At 43.5% G+C, this 15594-nt stretch overlaps 2 protein-coding genes across 3 annotated transcripts; both read right to left on the reverse strand.

Moving 5' to 3' along the window:
- Positions 1-2525: 2525 nt before the first annotated feature.
- Positions 2526-5139, reverse strand: LOC115120511 (small ribosomal subunit protein uS2m-like). Its single transcript, XM_029649465.2, has 4 exons — positions 5032-5139; positions 4660-4773; positions 4387-4516; positions 2526-3900 (listed from the first exon to the last, which is right to left on the reverse strand). The coding sequence occupies exons 1-4, from the start codon at positions 5054-5056 to the stop codon at positions 3348-3350; spliced, it is 822 nt and encodes a 273-aa protein (XP_029505325.1). The 5' UTR covers positions 5057-5139; the 3' UTR covers positions 2526-3347.
- Positions 5140-5175: 36 nt separating this feature from the next.
- Positions 5176-15298, reverse strand: LOC115120498 (protein phosphatase 1 regulatory subunit 26-like). Of its 2 annotated transcripts, none has more exons than XM_029649453.2 (5): positions 15151-15298; positions 9930-13723; positions 7556-7676; positions 5914-5966; positions 5176-5764 (listed from the first exon to the last, which is right to left on the reverse strand). In XM_029649453.2, exons 2-5 carry the CDS (start codon positions 13643-13645, stop codon positions 5740-5742), a joined length of 3915 nt encoding a protein of 1304 aa, XP_029505313.2. In that variant the 5' UTR covers positions 13646-13723; positions 15151-15298; the 3' UTR covers positions 5176-5739. The 2 variants fall into 2 exon arrangements, with proteins under 2 accessions (XP_029505313.2, XP_029505304.2); XM_029649444.2 differs by having other exon boundaries at positions 5914-5969; positions 15151-15297.
- Between the last annotated feature and the right edge of the window lie 296 nt (positions 15299-15594).

Here is a 15594-nt window from a genome sequence, read left to right on the forward strand (position 1 = left end):
TAGTGATTGCGTCATCTGTGGATATTTTGGGGCAGTATGTGAATTGGAGAGAGGCCAGGGTTTCTGGGATGATGGTGTTAATGTGAGCCATGGATTCTGGGCAATAGTCATTTAGACAGGTTACCTTGGCGTTCTTGGGCACAGGGACTATGGTGGTCTGCTTGACATATGTAGGTATTACAGACTGGGCCAGGAAGAGGTTGAAATGTAATTGAAGACACTTGCCAGCTGATCAGCGCATGCTCTGAATACGCTTCCTGGTAATACGTCTGGCCCTGGGGCCTTGTGAATGTTAACCTGTTTAAAGGTTTTACATTGGCTACGTACAGCGTGATCACACAGTTGTTTGGTTTGTGTCATAGGGCAGCTCGTGGCTGGATTTCCTTTTGTAATCCGTGATAGTTTGCAAGCCCTGCCACATCCAACGAGCGTCAGAGTTAGTGTAGTAGGCTTTGATTTTAGTCCTGTATTGATGCTTTGCCTGTTTGATGGTTCATCAGAGTGCGTAGCGGGATTTCTTATAAGTGTCCGGATTCGTGTCCCATTCCTTGAAAGCATCAACTCTATAGCCTTTGGCTCAGTGCGGATGTTGCCTGTATTCCATCGTTTCTTGTTGGAATATATACGTATGGTCACTGTGGGGACGACTTGGTCGATGTGCTTATAAATAAAACCGGTGACTGATGTGGTAAACTCAATGTCATCGGATAAATCCCAGAACATATTCCAGTCTGTGCAAGCAAAACAGTTTAGCATCCACTTCATCGCACCACTTCCGAATTGAGTGTGTCACTGGTACTTCCTGTTTGAGTTATTGCTTGTAAACATTCTTCAGGATCGGTGGGTCCCCTGTGGGATGGTTAAGCTAACGTAGGTTAATGCGATTAGCAAGCGGTTCTAAGTAACAAGAACATTTCCCAGGACAGAGACATATCTGGTATTGACAGAAAGCTTAAATTATTGTTAATCTAACTGCACTGTCCAATTTACAGTAGCTATTACAGTGAAATAATACCATGCTATTGTTTGAGGAGAGTGCACAGTTTTGAACATGAAAAGTTATTAATAAACAAATTAGGCATATTTGGGCAGTCTTGATACAAGATTTTGAACAGAAATGCAATTGTTCATTGGATCAGTCTAAAACTTTGCACATACACTGCTAAATTACACCTTGGCTGGAATAATACATTATGGCCTTTCTCTTGCATTTCAAAGACGATGGTACCAAAAAAACAAATAAAATGGGTTAGTTTTTTCTTTGTATTATCTTTTACCAGATCTAATGTGTTATATTCTTCTACATTCCTTTCACATTTCCACAAACGTCAGTGTTTCCTTTCAAATGGTACCAAGAATATGCATATCCTTGCTTCAGTGCCTGAGCTACAGGCAGTTAGATTTGGGTACGTCATTTTAGGCGAAAATTGAAAAAAAGAGTCAGATCCTTACTTGAGATGGAGTCAGGAGTATAGGGTTATGGTCAGATTTGCCAAATGGACAGCGAGGGAGAGCTTTGTATGCGTGTGTGGAGTAAAGATTATCTTGTTTTTTTACCGCTAGTTGTACAGGTGGCATGCTGGTAGAAATGAGGTAAAACGGATTTAAGTTTTCCTGTATTAAAATCACTGCCAACTAGGAGCGCATTTTCTTGTTGGCTTATGGCCCTATACAGATCGTTGAGTGCAGTCTTAGTGCCAGCATCGGTTTGTGGTGATCAGTATACAGCTACGAAAAATATTGATGAAAACTCTCTTGGTAAATAGTATGGTCTACAGCTTATCATGAGATATTCTAACTCAGGCGAGCAGAACCTCGAGATTGTGCACCACCTGTTGTTAACAGAGACACACACCTCTGCTCTTGAGTTTACGAGACACTGACGTTCAGTCCTGCCGATGCATAGAAAAAACAGCTAGATTCATATTAACCATGTCCTTGTTCAGCCACGACTCCACAAAGCATAGGATATTACAATAGGACATTCTCAAACGGAGCCTGTCTCATTTGTTCTCCAGTGATTGTACATTCGCCAATAGAACAGGGGGTAGAGGTAGTTTCATCAGGCTGCCCCCACGTTAGCCTCTACATCTCTGTCTTTTCCTCTTCCGGGTGTCGGGGATTAGGACCTGGTCCAGGGTGAGCAGTATGTCTTGAGCGGCTGAGTCATCCAAATCGAGGTGTGATCACCGTTTTGATGTCCAGAAGCTCTTTTCGGTCATATGAAACAATGGCAGAAACAATGTACAAAATAAAAAGTTAAGATCAGCGGAAAATAGTATAATTGGTCAGGAACCCATAAAACAGCCACTATACATGCAGGTGCCATTTTTGTATTTTATTGCTACAATGATAAGGATGTTAGATGAATTCAGACATTGATTTTATATGACTGGGAACACTAAGATTTTAGCCCAGTATTACAATTCAAGGAAATAGTTGGAATGTCGAAAAAGCACACGAGGAGACCACACATATTTAGTGAAAAGAAAGTTGACTTAATAAATAGTATGAGTGCATTCATGTCATTTGATACAGAAATAGTTTATTTTTTATTTTATTTGACCAGACAATGTCAAGCCAAATGTTAGAAATAATCTGGAAACATTATCAGTTTGATGGAGCAAACTCTGCAATTACATACTTTGTAAACCTCAGTTTTTCCAGATAAATCTAGACAAAGAGCAACAACTCTGTACAAATGCACCAAATCTGTTGCTGAAAAACAGTGCTTCATATAGCATTTTAGCAGTAGTCCTTGGCCATATTTGACTATATACATATATTTTTTTACCTTTAACTAGGCAAGTCAGTTAAGAACAAATTCTAATTAACAATGACAGGCCTAGGAACAGTGGGTTAACTGTCTTGTTCAGAACTACAGATGTTTACCTTGTCAGTTCGGGGATTTGATCTAGCAACCTTTCGGTTACTGGCCCAACACTAACCACTAGGCTACCTGCCGCACCTAAATGCATGCTTTACCCACCCTTCCTTGGCATAAATCCCTAATCTGACATGAACATAATATTTGTATTTATTTCTTAATTCCATTATTTTACTTTGAGATGTGTGTTTTGCTGTGAACTATTAGATACTATCGCAATGTTGGAGCTAGGAACACAAACATTTCGATACACCCGACCAATAATGATTTATTTGTTATGTTGTTGTAAACATTGAAGTGGAACACTTGCTTTCAAATACTACACTTGATCTTAACCAAAAGGCAGAGATTTTACCTATCCTATAATTTCAGATCAGGGTTAACTTCAAGGGAGTAAAATTGAATAATGCATTTTCAAATAACTCAAAAAGGGGCCCTTCATTAATTCCACCAGTGCCTCTCACGAGGAACCCTGTGTGAGGCCCGCTGGTGATAAACCCTGGAGCAGCTCCATCTGCCTCCTCTTGTCCTTGGCCCTGTTTATGGTCATCTTGAAGAGGCGGCAGTACAGCTCCATTGCGGCTGGTGTGTCATCATTCCCAGGCACCGGGTATGTCACCAGGCTGGGGTTGCAGTTAGAGTCCACCACACCCACCGTGGGTATATTCATCTTGGCTGCATCGCGGACCCCCACATGCTGCTGGAACACGTTGTTGAGAGTTGAGAGAAAGACGATGAGGTCAGGCAGCCTAACCCCCGGGCCGTACTGGATTGGAGCATTGGTGAGCAGACCACCCTGCCAGTAGCGTGTGTGGGCATATTCTCCACAGTCCCCTGCCGTGCTCTCCACCACGTGGCCGAACTGTCGGCGGCGGGAGACGAAGAGGATGATGCCGCCGCGGTAGGCGATGTGGGCGGTGAAGTTCAGGGCGCTCTGGAGGTGCGCCATTGTCTGGTCCAGGTCGATGATGTCCTGGCCCAGACGACTGCCGAACAGATAGGGCTCCATCAGTCTAGTAGAGAGGGATGAAGGGAGAGAGAATCAAGATCAATGTTTGTGTGACAATGTGCTCCTGTTCATACCTACAGTATGCGGTCTGTCTCTGTATATGAAATCTGCAAGGCATGTTTTGGGATGGCAGGTAGCCTAGCAGTTAGAGCGTTGGGCCAGGAACCGAAAGGTTGCTGGATCGAATCCCTGAGCTGACAAGTTATAAATAGGTCCTTCTGCCCCAGAACAAGGCAGTTAACCCACTGTTCCCTGGTAGGCCGTCATTGTAAAATAAGAATTTGTTTTTAAGTTCTTAACTGACTTGCCTAGTTAAATAAAGGGTTAATAAAAAAACATATGTATATGTTTTAATGTTGCCCTATGAAGATAATCCAGCTGGTTTTACTTTACTCTGATGCAAGAGTAAAGTAAATATGGTAGATAAGGTCAATATGAACCACAATGAGAACATAACTGTCAAATGAACTATGAAAATCAGCCATCCAACCTGTGTCTGCAGCCTTTCTTGTGTCCAAGGTGCACTCTGGCATCGAATAGATCTTTTAAGGAGAAGAGTTCTGACAAGCGAAAGAAATCTGGCGTTTCAAGAGGCAAGTTCTGGATCTTGTCAGTGACAGCTATTTAAAAAAAAAAAAGATAATATCGAGAAGTGGTTAGTTCTTTGTGATTGTAGAGAAGCTTTATGAATTCGTGTTAAATATCCATAGCATGAACTACTGCAAGACAGCGAACTGTACGTGTCACTGACAACTCGGCCTACCCGTGCTGTCAGTTTGCAAAGGGAGTGTTTTGACTGCGGTAGCAGTCGCATAGAGAGGTCCACTACAGGAGTATCCGGCTGCAACAATCCGGGGCTGGCGGAACCCGCACAAACCTACAAGAAACCCACCAGCAGTCAGACGATAAAGACAGCAGCTAACTACAACATATAAAACATTACATTGTAACGTTGGACATCCAACTTGATGCTACTGCTAGCTAACGTTAGCAATGGTTGTGTAATTGAATTGTCAATTAAAAACGAGGATACAGTACAGTCTTACAAGGTAGCAAAAAAGATGCTAAATATAGTTCATGTCATAATCATAACCAACATATATGAATTGATTGTATAATGTAAATAAAAATGTACCTTTGGTAAGAACTCCAGCTGCCATGCTTGCTCGTGCTGTCCCCTCCCACTGAAGGTCAAAGAAATATGCGACTGGTAGTTGAAGTCCATTGGATGTCTCGTACGCACTAGATCACGTGTCAATAATTTCCTTTGGACCACAACTCCCATGAGCACGCATGTAGTTGAATGCTCATTCAAAAACTTTATTGAATTGTAATACCACAGTTACTGAACCATACTGTACTCGCTTGTAGCCTACACATTTTATTGTCAAATTCTAGCCAAATACTGTAACATCTACATTTTTTGGGATATGTTGATTTTCAGAACTGTTTTTTTCTTCAATAAATTATATTTTAACATTAATATGAATGTGATGTAGAAGTCAATCTATAAAATGTATTGAAATCGAAAACGTTCTTCAACAACTGTCAATTTGAATATTGAGAACCCATAGCCAAATAAAAACAAACATTAAACAAACATAAATAATTAAAACATTGTTGAACAATAACAAGTGCAATTTCAACATAACCAACATAATTCAGAATCAAACAATTCACATACAACAGACAAACCCTCTTCACCAACAATAACAGTTTTCATATGCATGACTAAGTCGCTTTGGATATAAGCATTTGCTAAATGGCATATACGCATTTAAATGTTTGATAAGAAATCTTGAAAGATCTTCCTGTACAAAAAAACATCTGTGCTTCTGTTGCTTTACTTCCCAGTTGATTTATTTTTCCTGCAAAGAAACATAATTCATTACACTCAATGAACCCTCCTTATCTTCTAATTTAATCATGTCTGTGCCTAATCCTTTATTTATCTATGTGTTGTACTATTGTGTTATCAAGTAGGTTAAATACGACAAGATTTGCCTACAAAATGTACCTGGATAGAGGTAGAAATTGGAGTATTCTCTTCACAGGTTTCTTAAATTTGGTCTTCTGAAAAAGAGCCCAGAAAGAATCGATTGTTAACAAACCAAGCCAACAAACACCAATTCATCACAAACCTATTCCAGACAGATTGGAACACACTGTAAAGCCCCTTGCACACTGCCCATTACAATGCCTAATAAACTTCAACAAAAACATAGGGGCACACCCAGTACTTAATTTGTAAATCGGGAGGTACCGGAACAAAATGTGAGCGGGAGAGAGGGGTGCCCTAGGGAGCTCTGAGGTACCGGAACAAAATGTGAGCGGGAGAGAGGGGTGCCCTAGGGAGCTCTGAGGTACTGGAACAAAATGTGAGCGGGAGAGAGGGGTGCCCTAGGGAGCTCTGAGGTACTGGAACAAAATGTGAGCAGGAGAGAGGGGTGCCCTAGGGAGCTCTGAGGTACTGGAACAAAATGTGAGCGGGAGAGAGGGGTGCCCTAGGGAGCTCTGAGGTACTGGAACAAAATGTGAGCGGGAGAGAGGGGTGCCCTAGGGAGCTCTGAGGTACTGGAACAAAATGTGAGCAGGAGAGAGGGGTGCCCTAGGGAGCTCTGAGGTACTGGAACAAAATGTGAGCGGGAGAGAGGGGTGCCCTAGGGATCTCTGAGGTACTGGAACAAAATGTGAGCAGGAGAGAGGGGTGCCCTAGGGAGCTCTGAGGTACTGGAACAAAATGTGAGCCGGAGAGAGGGGTGCCTAGGGAGCTCTGAGGTACTGGAACAAAATGTGAGCGGGAGAGAGGGTGCCCTAGGGAGCTCTGAGGTACTGGAACAAAATGTGAGCAGGAGAGAGGGGTGCCCTAGGGAGCTCTGAGGTACTGGAACAAAATGTGAGCGGGAGAGAGGGGTGCCCTAGGGATCTCTGAGGTACTGGAACAAAATGTGAGCAGGAGAGAGGGGTGCCCTAGGGAGCTCTGAGGTACTGGAACAAAATGTGAGCGGGAGAGAGGGGTGCCCTAGGGAGCTCTGAGGTACTGGAACAAAATGTGAGCGGGAGAGAGGGGTGCCCTAGGGATCTCTGAGGTACTGGAACACATAAGAAAAAATAATTACCTTAATAATAAAGCATTGCATGCTTATCATCACATTTGTGTAGTGGCATAGAGCAGGAGAGTAGAGGCACTTACACATTGGGAATATTTTAGTTCTGTGAGAGATACAGGCGTGCTACTCACACAGCCATGGCCATGCATTGGTCTCAAACATAGGTTACAATGTTACGCACACCGTAAGGCAGGGCTGGCCCAACCCAAATCAACTCTTGGAATATCAGGCCTAGGATGAAAATCAACTTTTTCACATTACGTTTTTTTGGGTGGGTTGGGGCAGGACAATAAATGAAGAGGTAACTCAAATTAACTTTGATCTCTTTCATTTGAATTTTTACATTGTAAAAAGTGACAATTATTTTTCATGCCAAGAGAGGTACCGGATCCAGCCAAACAGCTGCCAGAAAAAAACTGTCCAAAACAGGGAGGTGCCGGCTCAAATTAAGCACTAGTCACACCTATCCATCTGTTTCTGGTTGGTGTTTGATTGGCATTGTATGGACAGTGTGCAACATGCTTTAACTGTCCCCGTACGTCACTGTACCTTTGGCTGATTTACAGCAACAGCTTTACACATCCATCTGAACCTCTTGCTCCTTTCCTCTGTGTTCAATGCTATGTAAGGGCTGAGGGTGATACCAGGGTCAATGGAGCTGGACAGAGACCTGGGGCAAGGCAGAGTAGGGGAGGAAACATCAGTGCATGTTTATGTAGAGACTAATCTACACATCACCTTGCATTATAAATGACTACTCATTATGGTCGCATTCCCCTGCTCAGATGTTGCATGCATCAACCAATGGTTGACGTGGCACGCATCGACTGTGCCGTCATACACCAGATAGCTATAACATGTGGTTCACGTGCTGTAAAATGCCTATCCAGGCATTGTAAGATCTGGCATGCGTCAGCTAAGCCTGGACAGAGGAACACGCCCTATAATTTGGGGTTGGCAATCAGCGACTGAGCAAAATTGATGTCGAACACATACTCCTATCCTCACTATGCATTAGACATTATGAACATCATGATAACCATGAAGCCAGTACGATCATATCACTCTCAACAGTAGAGAAATGTAAACGGTGTGGCCGGCTGGCCGCAGACCAGACTTTTACATGCTGTTACCAGAGGGAAATGTTGAGAGAGAAGCCTTTGAGTTACTCATTCATGTATCCAAGTCAGTCTGTCTGTCTAATATAATGTATTGTGGCCCAAGGTACTGCTGAACCCCTCACTGCTGAGTAATTCTGATTTGGTAATATGATGAGGTCAGAGGACACTAAGGATTTTAACATTAGCTAAATGAGTCATATAGAGGGATAATATAGCAAGAGTTACAGTTGGTTTCACAGAAATGCACATTTCTCCAGTGGAAAAGTGTCCTTCTGAAGAGTAGCAGCTGATAAGAACACCTTGAAGAGCTGTAATGCATGTACGGCCCATCTTTGTTGAGGAATATCAAGGTGTTTAGAATATTGTTGAGGATACATTTTAATTGAATTAGATAAGAGATGCACCACTATTGATGAAATTCACTCTTTATTACACAGTTGCACTTTAAAAGATACAGTCAAAGTTCTTCCTTTGACAGGGAAAAGGGAGAAAAGTTAAATTTTTGCTAATTATTTATGAAAACTGGCGATGCACAGCATGTTCAGTACAATTATTTTTTCCTCCTTTTTTCCATAAACAAAAATAAATAATATTTTCACGTAACAAAATTCAAGAAAACTACTAGAACATCAAACAAAAAACAACCAAATGGCAAGTCAAGAAATACAGAGCCTTGATGATTGATGTGTGCTGTTGACAGTTTGTCAGAGGGAAATCAACCATTGATATGGGAAATGTGCCTATGATTGTAGAGGAAAATCTCTTCTTGAATTTAAAAGGTATTTGTATATTGTCAGCGACAGAACAAATATACAAAAACCACATGTAAAAACAGCATTTGTGACTGGGGTTAGTTGCTTCTGTTATTTTAACCACTGCTGACAGAACCCTTAAAAGAGAACAAACATAAATATATGCCTACTTTATGACAAGGTTTAAACTTGCTTGTCATGAGAATAGAATATGATACTTTTGTTTAAATGTGTTAATGCCACTAAGAGGAAGACTATATTAGAATGCAAAGGGAAGATTTTGGCCGATGGACAAATGACAAGGAGGGCAAGGGGAACAAACACACACACAAATATTAGTTGAATACAGTCTGACGTATTTGCATGATAAAAATAAGTCCCTTCAGTCACTCATCCATGGAGCTACAAAACACTAACTCACTGCTCCCTGTAAAATGATGTCTTCAATTGATCATTTTGACCCAATATTTTATTGTACAAATTACTCATATAGTATATTTGGGTGGTTAGGCCTATATCTTTGGCCTGATAACTTTAAGAGGGCTTTGATAGGATTTCCATATGTTGTATCTTTACAAAAACAGTCAGTGAAACATTGGTGAGACAAAAATAACCATCTTATTTCCTGTAAGAAACAACCAACACACAGCTGTGCATTGGGTGGTACTAACATTCATGCACTTTGCTTGTTGTTTCAGGGCGGTGGCTGATATTGCTTAAAGGTTTCAATGATAAGAATTTAAAATAATAATAATCTAAGAGCACAAATTAAAAAAGGAACATTTTAGTCTTAAATTCTCAATGACATTGCGTTAGAGTATTTAAATAGATGTATAAAATGTACAAACATATAAAAAGAGTCTTTGTGTGTGTGTATTAACAATAAACAAACAAACCATTGGAACCTACGAACTAACAAATGTACTTGAATTGACATGACATCCACCAGGAAGGAGGGCACTCAATACGCTAACTAATATTTAAAAAAAAAAAAAGGTTATGTGATGCCGCTATGTGACCTAACAAACAAGAAAAAAAGCCTGCACTTACAAAGTGTGAAAGCCCTGCTGCTCTGGGCTCGTCCTCTCATCTGACTCGCTGACGTCGGTCTCATCTACACACTCCTCTCCTCGTCTTCCTATCTGCTCTGTCTTCCTGCACTCCCTTTCTCTCTCACTCTCTCCTACTGCCAAGTCTCTCCTCCTTTCCTCCTTTCCCTCACTCACTTTCACCTCCCTGCTTCTGACCTGAACGTGGTTGGTCTCGTTCGTGAACAGTTCAACAAACATCGTCTTGTCCTTGGCCACGTGTACCACGCTGCTCTCCGACAGCCCCGGGGTCAGGGATGGGGATTGACCCCAGCGGCTGCCTGACTCATGACCCTGAAGGAAGTACCTCCCTGATGGTCCTGTCTCCGTAGGTCTCCTGGTCAGGCTGGGGAACGGGGAGCTGAAGACTGCAGCCGACGTAGATATGGTCTCTGAGGATGAGGGGCGGTGGAATGGAACCAGTGGTGATCTGATGCTGCTCCCAGTCCGTACAGCAGCAGGTCGGGTGGAGACAGGTGTATCCGGTGCAGGCTCAATATTCCTCCTACGCGAATAGATACTGGCTGGTACTACACACTGATACGCTGGAGTGGTGGCTCTCTTCTCACCGAAACTAGGTGAGCTGTACTGGAATGGGTTCCTGTTATGGATCTTCTCTTTTGTCTCAGTGGTGGGGATCACTTGGCTCTTACGCCACTGCTCCGAGTCAGTCCTGGGCAAGGGGTAGCTGGTGCTGGGAAATGACCTGTAGCTGTGCTCCCTTGCCATCTCAGAGTTGGCACTCTGGTGGGTATCACCGCTTCCTGGATCTGAACTAGAGATCCTCCTCTTCTCTGATCTGGCAGCCCCAGACACAGCGCCATTGGCAGGCTCCAGCGCTGGAGGATAGGAGCTGGGGGTGAGGGTTGAAATTAGGCACGACCCCCTGGCTGTTTCTGGGGTGTGGTTTCCTGGCACTGGCTGGATAGGGGGTGTGTTTGGAAAGATTCCTCTTTCCGGAACTCCTCTCTGCTCACAACTGCTCTGACGAGGCAGGTCAGGGAATTGAGCAACATCTATCCTTGGAATTTCAGCCAGCAGATTTTCCAATTTGATGCATTTCTCCGTGAGAGGGACTGCTGTTTTGCCCTTGCCATTCACGATCTCCTCTCTATCATCTGTTTTCACTGTGGTAGTAGAAACCTTGGCCTTTTCTGCCAGGAACTTTCTGATCTCCTGTTCGATGCTGTCATCGCTGTCCACTGAACTGCTCTCTTCCTTGATCTGAACAACTGGGATAGTCTCTCTTGACAGGCCTTCTACATCCCGGTTCCCTTGAGATCGGTCCATCTCATCTGTCTGGTTGAGGGGCTCTTTCTTCTCATTGCTCTGTGGATACTGTGACACATTCGTACTAAATGTGCCTTTTTTCCTGTTGTTGTTACTACTCTGGGCAGTAGTAGTAGTGATTTTAAGGCTAGTTTTCAAAAGGCTGGTAGTCTTCGGCACATGGTCCATACCCAGCTTCTTTAACTCTGTTTTTCTAGACAACGGCTTCTCATCCTCAAGGCCCTTCCTTGACTTCAACTTCATATCTCTAGTCTTCTTTTTCAACTTCTTCTTAGTCTTGAGCAAGTCTTTTATTGCAGTGTCCAGGTCTTCGTCACTGTCCAGTGAGCTACTCTTGTCTCCACTCTTAGGTTCCCCCCTCCTCTCTGAGGTCCTCACTGATTTCAGTGGGGATTTTTTCAGGGTGGAAACAGATGACCTTGACCTTTGGTCATGCTTGGTCAAATGCTTTCGGAGTGCCTCTTCTTTCATTTTGAGATGACTCTCTCCTTCCTTGGAACCCCTCCTGTTGCCACCTTCCTCTTTGAGATTTATTTTCTGCTTCACAGATAGCCTCAGTGTTTTCTTCTGGGCCGGACTCAGTTTGGTGTTTTTCTCTGGTTCTGTTATTGTGTTGGTTTCACCTGGACTTGTAGTACCAACATCTGAGCCGGGCCCAGATGGCAGTTTGTGCATTTGGGCTTTCTTCTCAAGAAACTTCCGGATTTCCTGTTCGATCCCATCCTCACTATCAATGGAGCTCTCATCATCACTTGTATTATTATCATCATTATCATCATCATGGCAGTTTGTGGAGATAAGAGAAGTGGTGGCGGTGGACTCCGTGGAGCTACTGTTAATATTGATATGGCCTGCTGATGCTACATTAGGGTTAAAGGCCCCTGGCATTTTAATGACAGCTTTAGAAATGTCCAGAATGGCCTCAGCACACATCAGCTCAGCTGTGGTGGTGGTGTTCACCTTCAGAGTGGCTGGGCATGGGGTGGTGTGCTGCTCTTGCTCCCTCTCTCGCAGCGGCTCCACTTTAGTTGACAAGAGGAGGCCATTCCCTTTGGGGCTGCTAACTGCTAATCTCTTCTTGATAAGAGAGAGTGAGGAACCAGGAGTTTGAGAGGGTAGAGATGATTTTAAATCCCTAGTCTCAGGTTTCTTCTTTTTAGACAGTTTGTGTTTTTTCATGGCTGCTGCCTGAGTGCTTGTGCTCTCTGAACAGTGCAGGGGAGCCGCTGCTTTACCCAATTGCTTTTGTTTGGATAGAAATAGAGAGAGCGTCGGTACACCCGTCTCTTTCTGCTTCTCCAGCTGGTAGTGGCGGATGGCCTCCTCTATTCCGTCATCACTGCTGCTGGAGTCTGACTCCTCTTTGAGGACGAGAAGGGGTTTGGAGGACTTAGGGCCTCCTTCATGTCTCTCTTTCTTCTTCTCCTGCTGGTAACGTTGAATAGCCTCCTCAATGCCGTCATCACTACTGCTGCTGCTGTCAGTGTCAGACAAGTGTTCCTCCAACTTCACTGCTTTCAGTACAGGACTCTTCTGTTTGTCAGAGAGAGGGTTGGAATTAGAGGGGCCTCTCTTCTGTTTGTCAGAGAGAGGGTTGGAATTAGAGGGGCCTCTCTTCTGTTCCAAAGATTGTTTTTTTACCACCACTGTGTTGCTTATTGTGTCCAGTTTCTTAAAGGGATTCTCTTTGCAGGTGGGTATTTTACTTTTCAAACATTTTTTCATGGGTAGTGCTGTGTTGTGTGTCTCTGTTTGGACACTTCTCGGAACCTGGTTGCTGGCAGTTAAAATCTTATTGCTGTCGGAATGTTGTTTAGTAGGTTCTGGAAAGGTTGGAGCAGCCTCCCTCCGGGGAATCTTCGGTGGCTGTAAAATATTAGTGGCTGGTTCTGGCTCAGCCTTGCGTTTGTGGTCATCCTTTTCCTTCAGGTACTCCTGAATGGCCTCCTCGATGCCTCTATCTACAGAGTCATCGCCGTCAGAACTCTCTGAATCAACATTATAGGAAACTTCTGGCAGTGCCAGCAAGTTATCAGTGAGAGGAAGAGGGCCTCTGAATTTGGGCTTGGGTCCCATAACCACAGGAGGCCCCCTCCGGAACTTGAAGCCTTGGCCCTGGGAGCCCCGGGCTCCAGCCTCCTGTACCGGTTGCCCTGATAGCACTTGGTTCCCCTCGGTCTCGTCGCCCATGTTGAGTGAGGACTGGGTGCTCCTTAGGCTCTCTATGATCATCTGGACCTTCTCTGAGATGGGTGTTCCAGTGGTGGACAAGTCGCTGTCAGAGTCATTGAAGCACAGGGGCAGACCGCTAAAGCCTCTGGGCAGACCACCGCACGATGACCTCCATTCTGTGTGCAAAGCCGCGACTGGAGGCAAGTTCAAGTACATTCTAGTGTGGTGCTGGGGTGGGTGGGGGGCTGAAGCATGGGATCACAGCTGCCTCAGACCACACTCACATCTTTACATCTGAAACAAAAAAGGAAACAAGAGACAGTCAAAATACAGCTTTTGTATTCATATCACAATATTTTTATTATTATTGTTCAGATTTTCACTGTAGGCACAAAGGATGAGGGGGCACAAAGTATGTGAGGGAGGTGGTCTGGAGGTGAGCTTATCCCCTGTCCATAAATTGGAGAATTTTGTATTTTTCAAACACCTGAAACAGCCCCTATGGGCACAATGCCCCATATTGGTCTTGTATTTCTGATTATGCACCTTGAAAGGAATAGAAAACCTTTGAAAAGTACATCACATTACTGCTGAAATTGTCCTTTACCGAGTATCATGATAATTACAATACTTTAATTTAACCTCTATTTATACAGGGAGTCCCAATTGAGACCAGGGTATAGCTACAGCAATGCAGTAAGGGCATTGGCCTAAATTGGTAAAAATAACACATCTGCCAGAATATAAACGTTTTATTAATATAACACTCAACCAAATTAGGGTATTCTACAAATAGGCTACGTCATGCACTGCATCAAACTATCAGGTGTAAGGGGCAGTCATGTGTAGCGCGATACTCAAACCCGCCATTCTGTATCAACCAAGTAAAGTGATAAACAACGTCGCCGAAACCCCAGGCTGCAGTAGCCAGATGAGAAAGAAGGGAGGGCTGCAAGCCCAGAGAAGACCAAGCCTAGGTTACTGTTTAATCAAATAATATACCACAAAAACGCAGATATCGTTGGTCACGAATACAACGTGGACAGATGAGTCAATGTAATTTACTGTATAGCCAGTTCAAATAGACGACATCCATGTCCAAATGTGATTTGCCGTCATCATACATAATAGCCGAGAACGACTTTTAACACTGAATCCAAAAATAATTTGTTACCATCCATACACACACACATTTAACTTTACCTGTGGTAACAGTAACATCGTCTGCATATGGCTATAGCTGATAAATAGTTACGTTTGCTTTCCAACAAAATCGTATGTTGAGGACATTGTCTCCGAACCTCAATGCCTTGGTTGTCGCAACGCCACCCCCGGTAGGCCCGTATCCCTCTAGCGGCTCGGGCTGCACTATTGCCCGGTGTGCATCACTAGGAGACACCGCAGAGCAACCATGTTCCTCCGCTACCTGGCCACTGCTCCATCAAACCCTCTCTTAACGTTGTCATATTCTCAAAGGACACCGGTAATTCGACAATATTTTTCTCACTAATTACGATATTAAGAGAAAAGGTATAAACCAGGCGGAATAGGGGATATCCCACTGAACCTATTCGGTGTATTGAGAAATAAGATACTGGCGGGCCTGCTGTAGAACAGGCATTTTTCTGCGAAGAAACATTTGTATTGTGCACCTCGACAACCTCTAAATATTAACACACACGGCACAAGACATATCGGCACATCTACTTAGTTCAATTTACCTGGTTATGGTTGAATTACACGTAGGCCCTACACGTGAATTTAATTTCCCTGGTAATTCTTCAGATTTTAGCATCCACACACAGAACAGACACGCGCAAACAGTGCACGATCTCGAGCACCCCTTCGTCTCCACCTCGGCTTGACAGGAAACGCCGTATTAAATTGCTTTGAATTCTGTCAAGCCGAAATTAACGTTTGAATCAGGAAAGTTCTCTCACGACCTCTACATGCCAGAATGTTGAATACAATTATATTTTGGCGTACTTTACCAGTTGTCCGTGTTAACCTCCTCCTGTATTACTTTAGCTTTGTGTAACAGCCCCTCCTGATGTTAACCTCCTTGTATTAACCTACAAACCATTTTATATGATTAAAATATTATTGATATGGACAGCCAGGCATATTAGAAATCAGGCCTAATTATTTTAAAGCAGCCTATGATG

The sequence above is a fragment of the Oncorhynchus nerka genome, linkage group LG4 (assembly GCF_034236695.1).
Source record: "Oncorhynchus nerka isolate Pitt River linkage group LG4, Oner_Uvic_2.0, whole genome shotgun sequence".
Lineage (NCBI taxonomy): Eukaryota > Metazoa > Chordata > Actinopteri > Salmoniformes > Salmonidae > Oncorhynchus > Oncorhynchus nerka.

Excerpts from the sequence above, each read along its gene's own strand:
- LOC115120511 (XM_029649465.2), bottom strand. The coding sequence starts at position 5,056 with ATGGCAGCTGGAGTTCTTACCAAAG. Across the intron at positions 4,517-4,659 it reads TTTGCAAACTGACAGCACGG|CTGTCACTGACAAGATCCAG; the intron begins GTAGGCCGAGTT and ends TTTTTTAAATAG. Across the intron at positions 3,901-4,386 it reads AAGAAAGGCTGCAGACACAG|ACTGATGGAGCCCTATCTGT; the intron begins GTTGGATGGCTG and ends CCTCTCTACTAG.
- LOC115120498 (XM_029649444.2), bottom strand. The coding sequence starts at position 13,645 with ATGTACTTGAACTTGCCTCCAGTCGCGGCTTTGCACACAGAATGGAGG. Across the intron at positions 5,970-7,555 it reads TTGCTGTAAATCAGCCAAAG|AAGACCAAATTTAAGAAACC; the intron begins GTACAGTGACGT and ends GCTCTTTTTCAG. Across the intron at positions 5,765-5,913 it reads CAATTTCTACCTCTATCCAG|GAAAAATAAATCAACTGGGA; the intron begins GTACATTTTGTA and ends GTTTCTTTGCAG.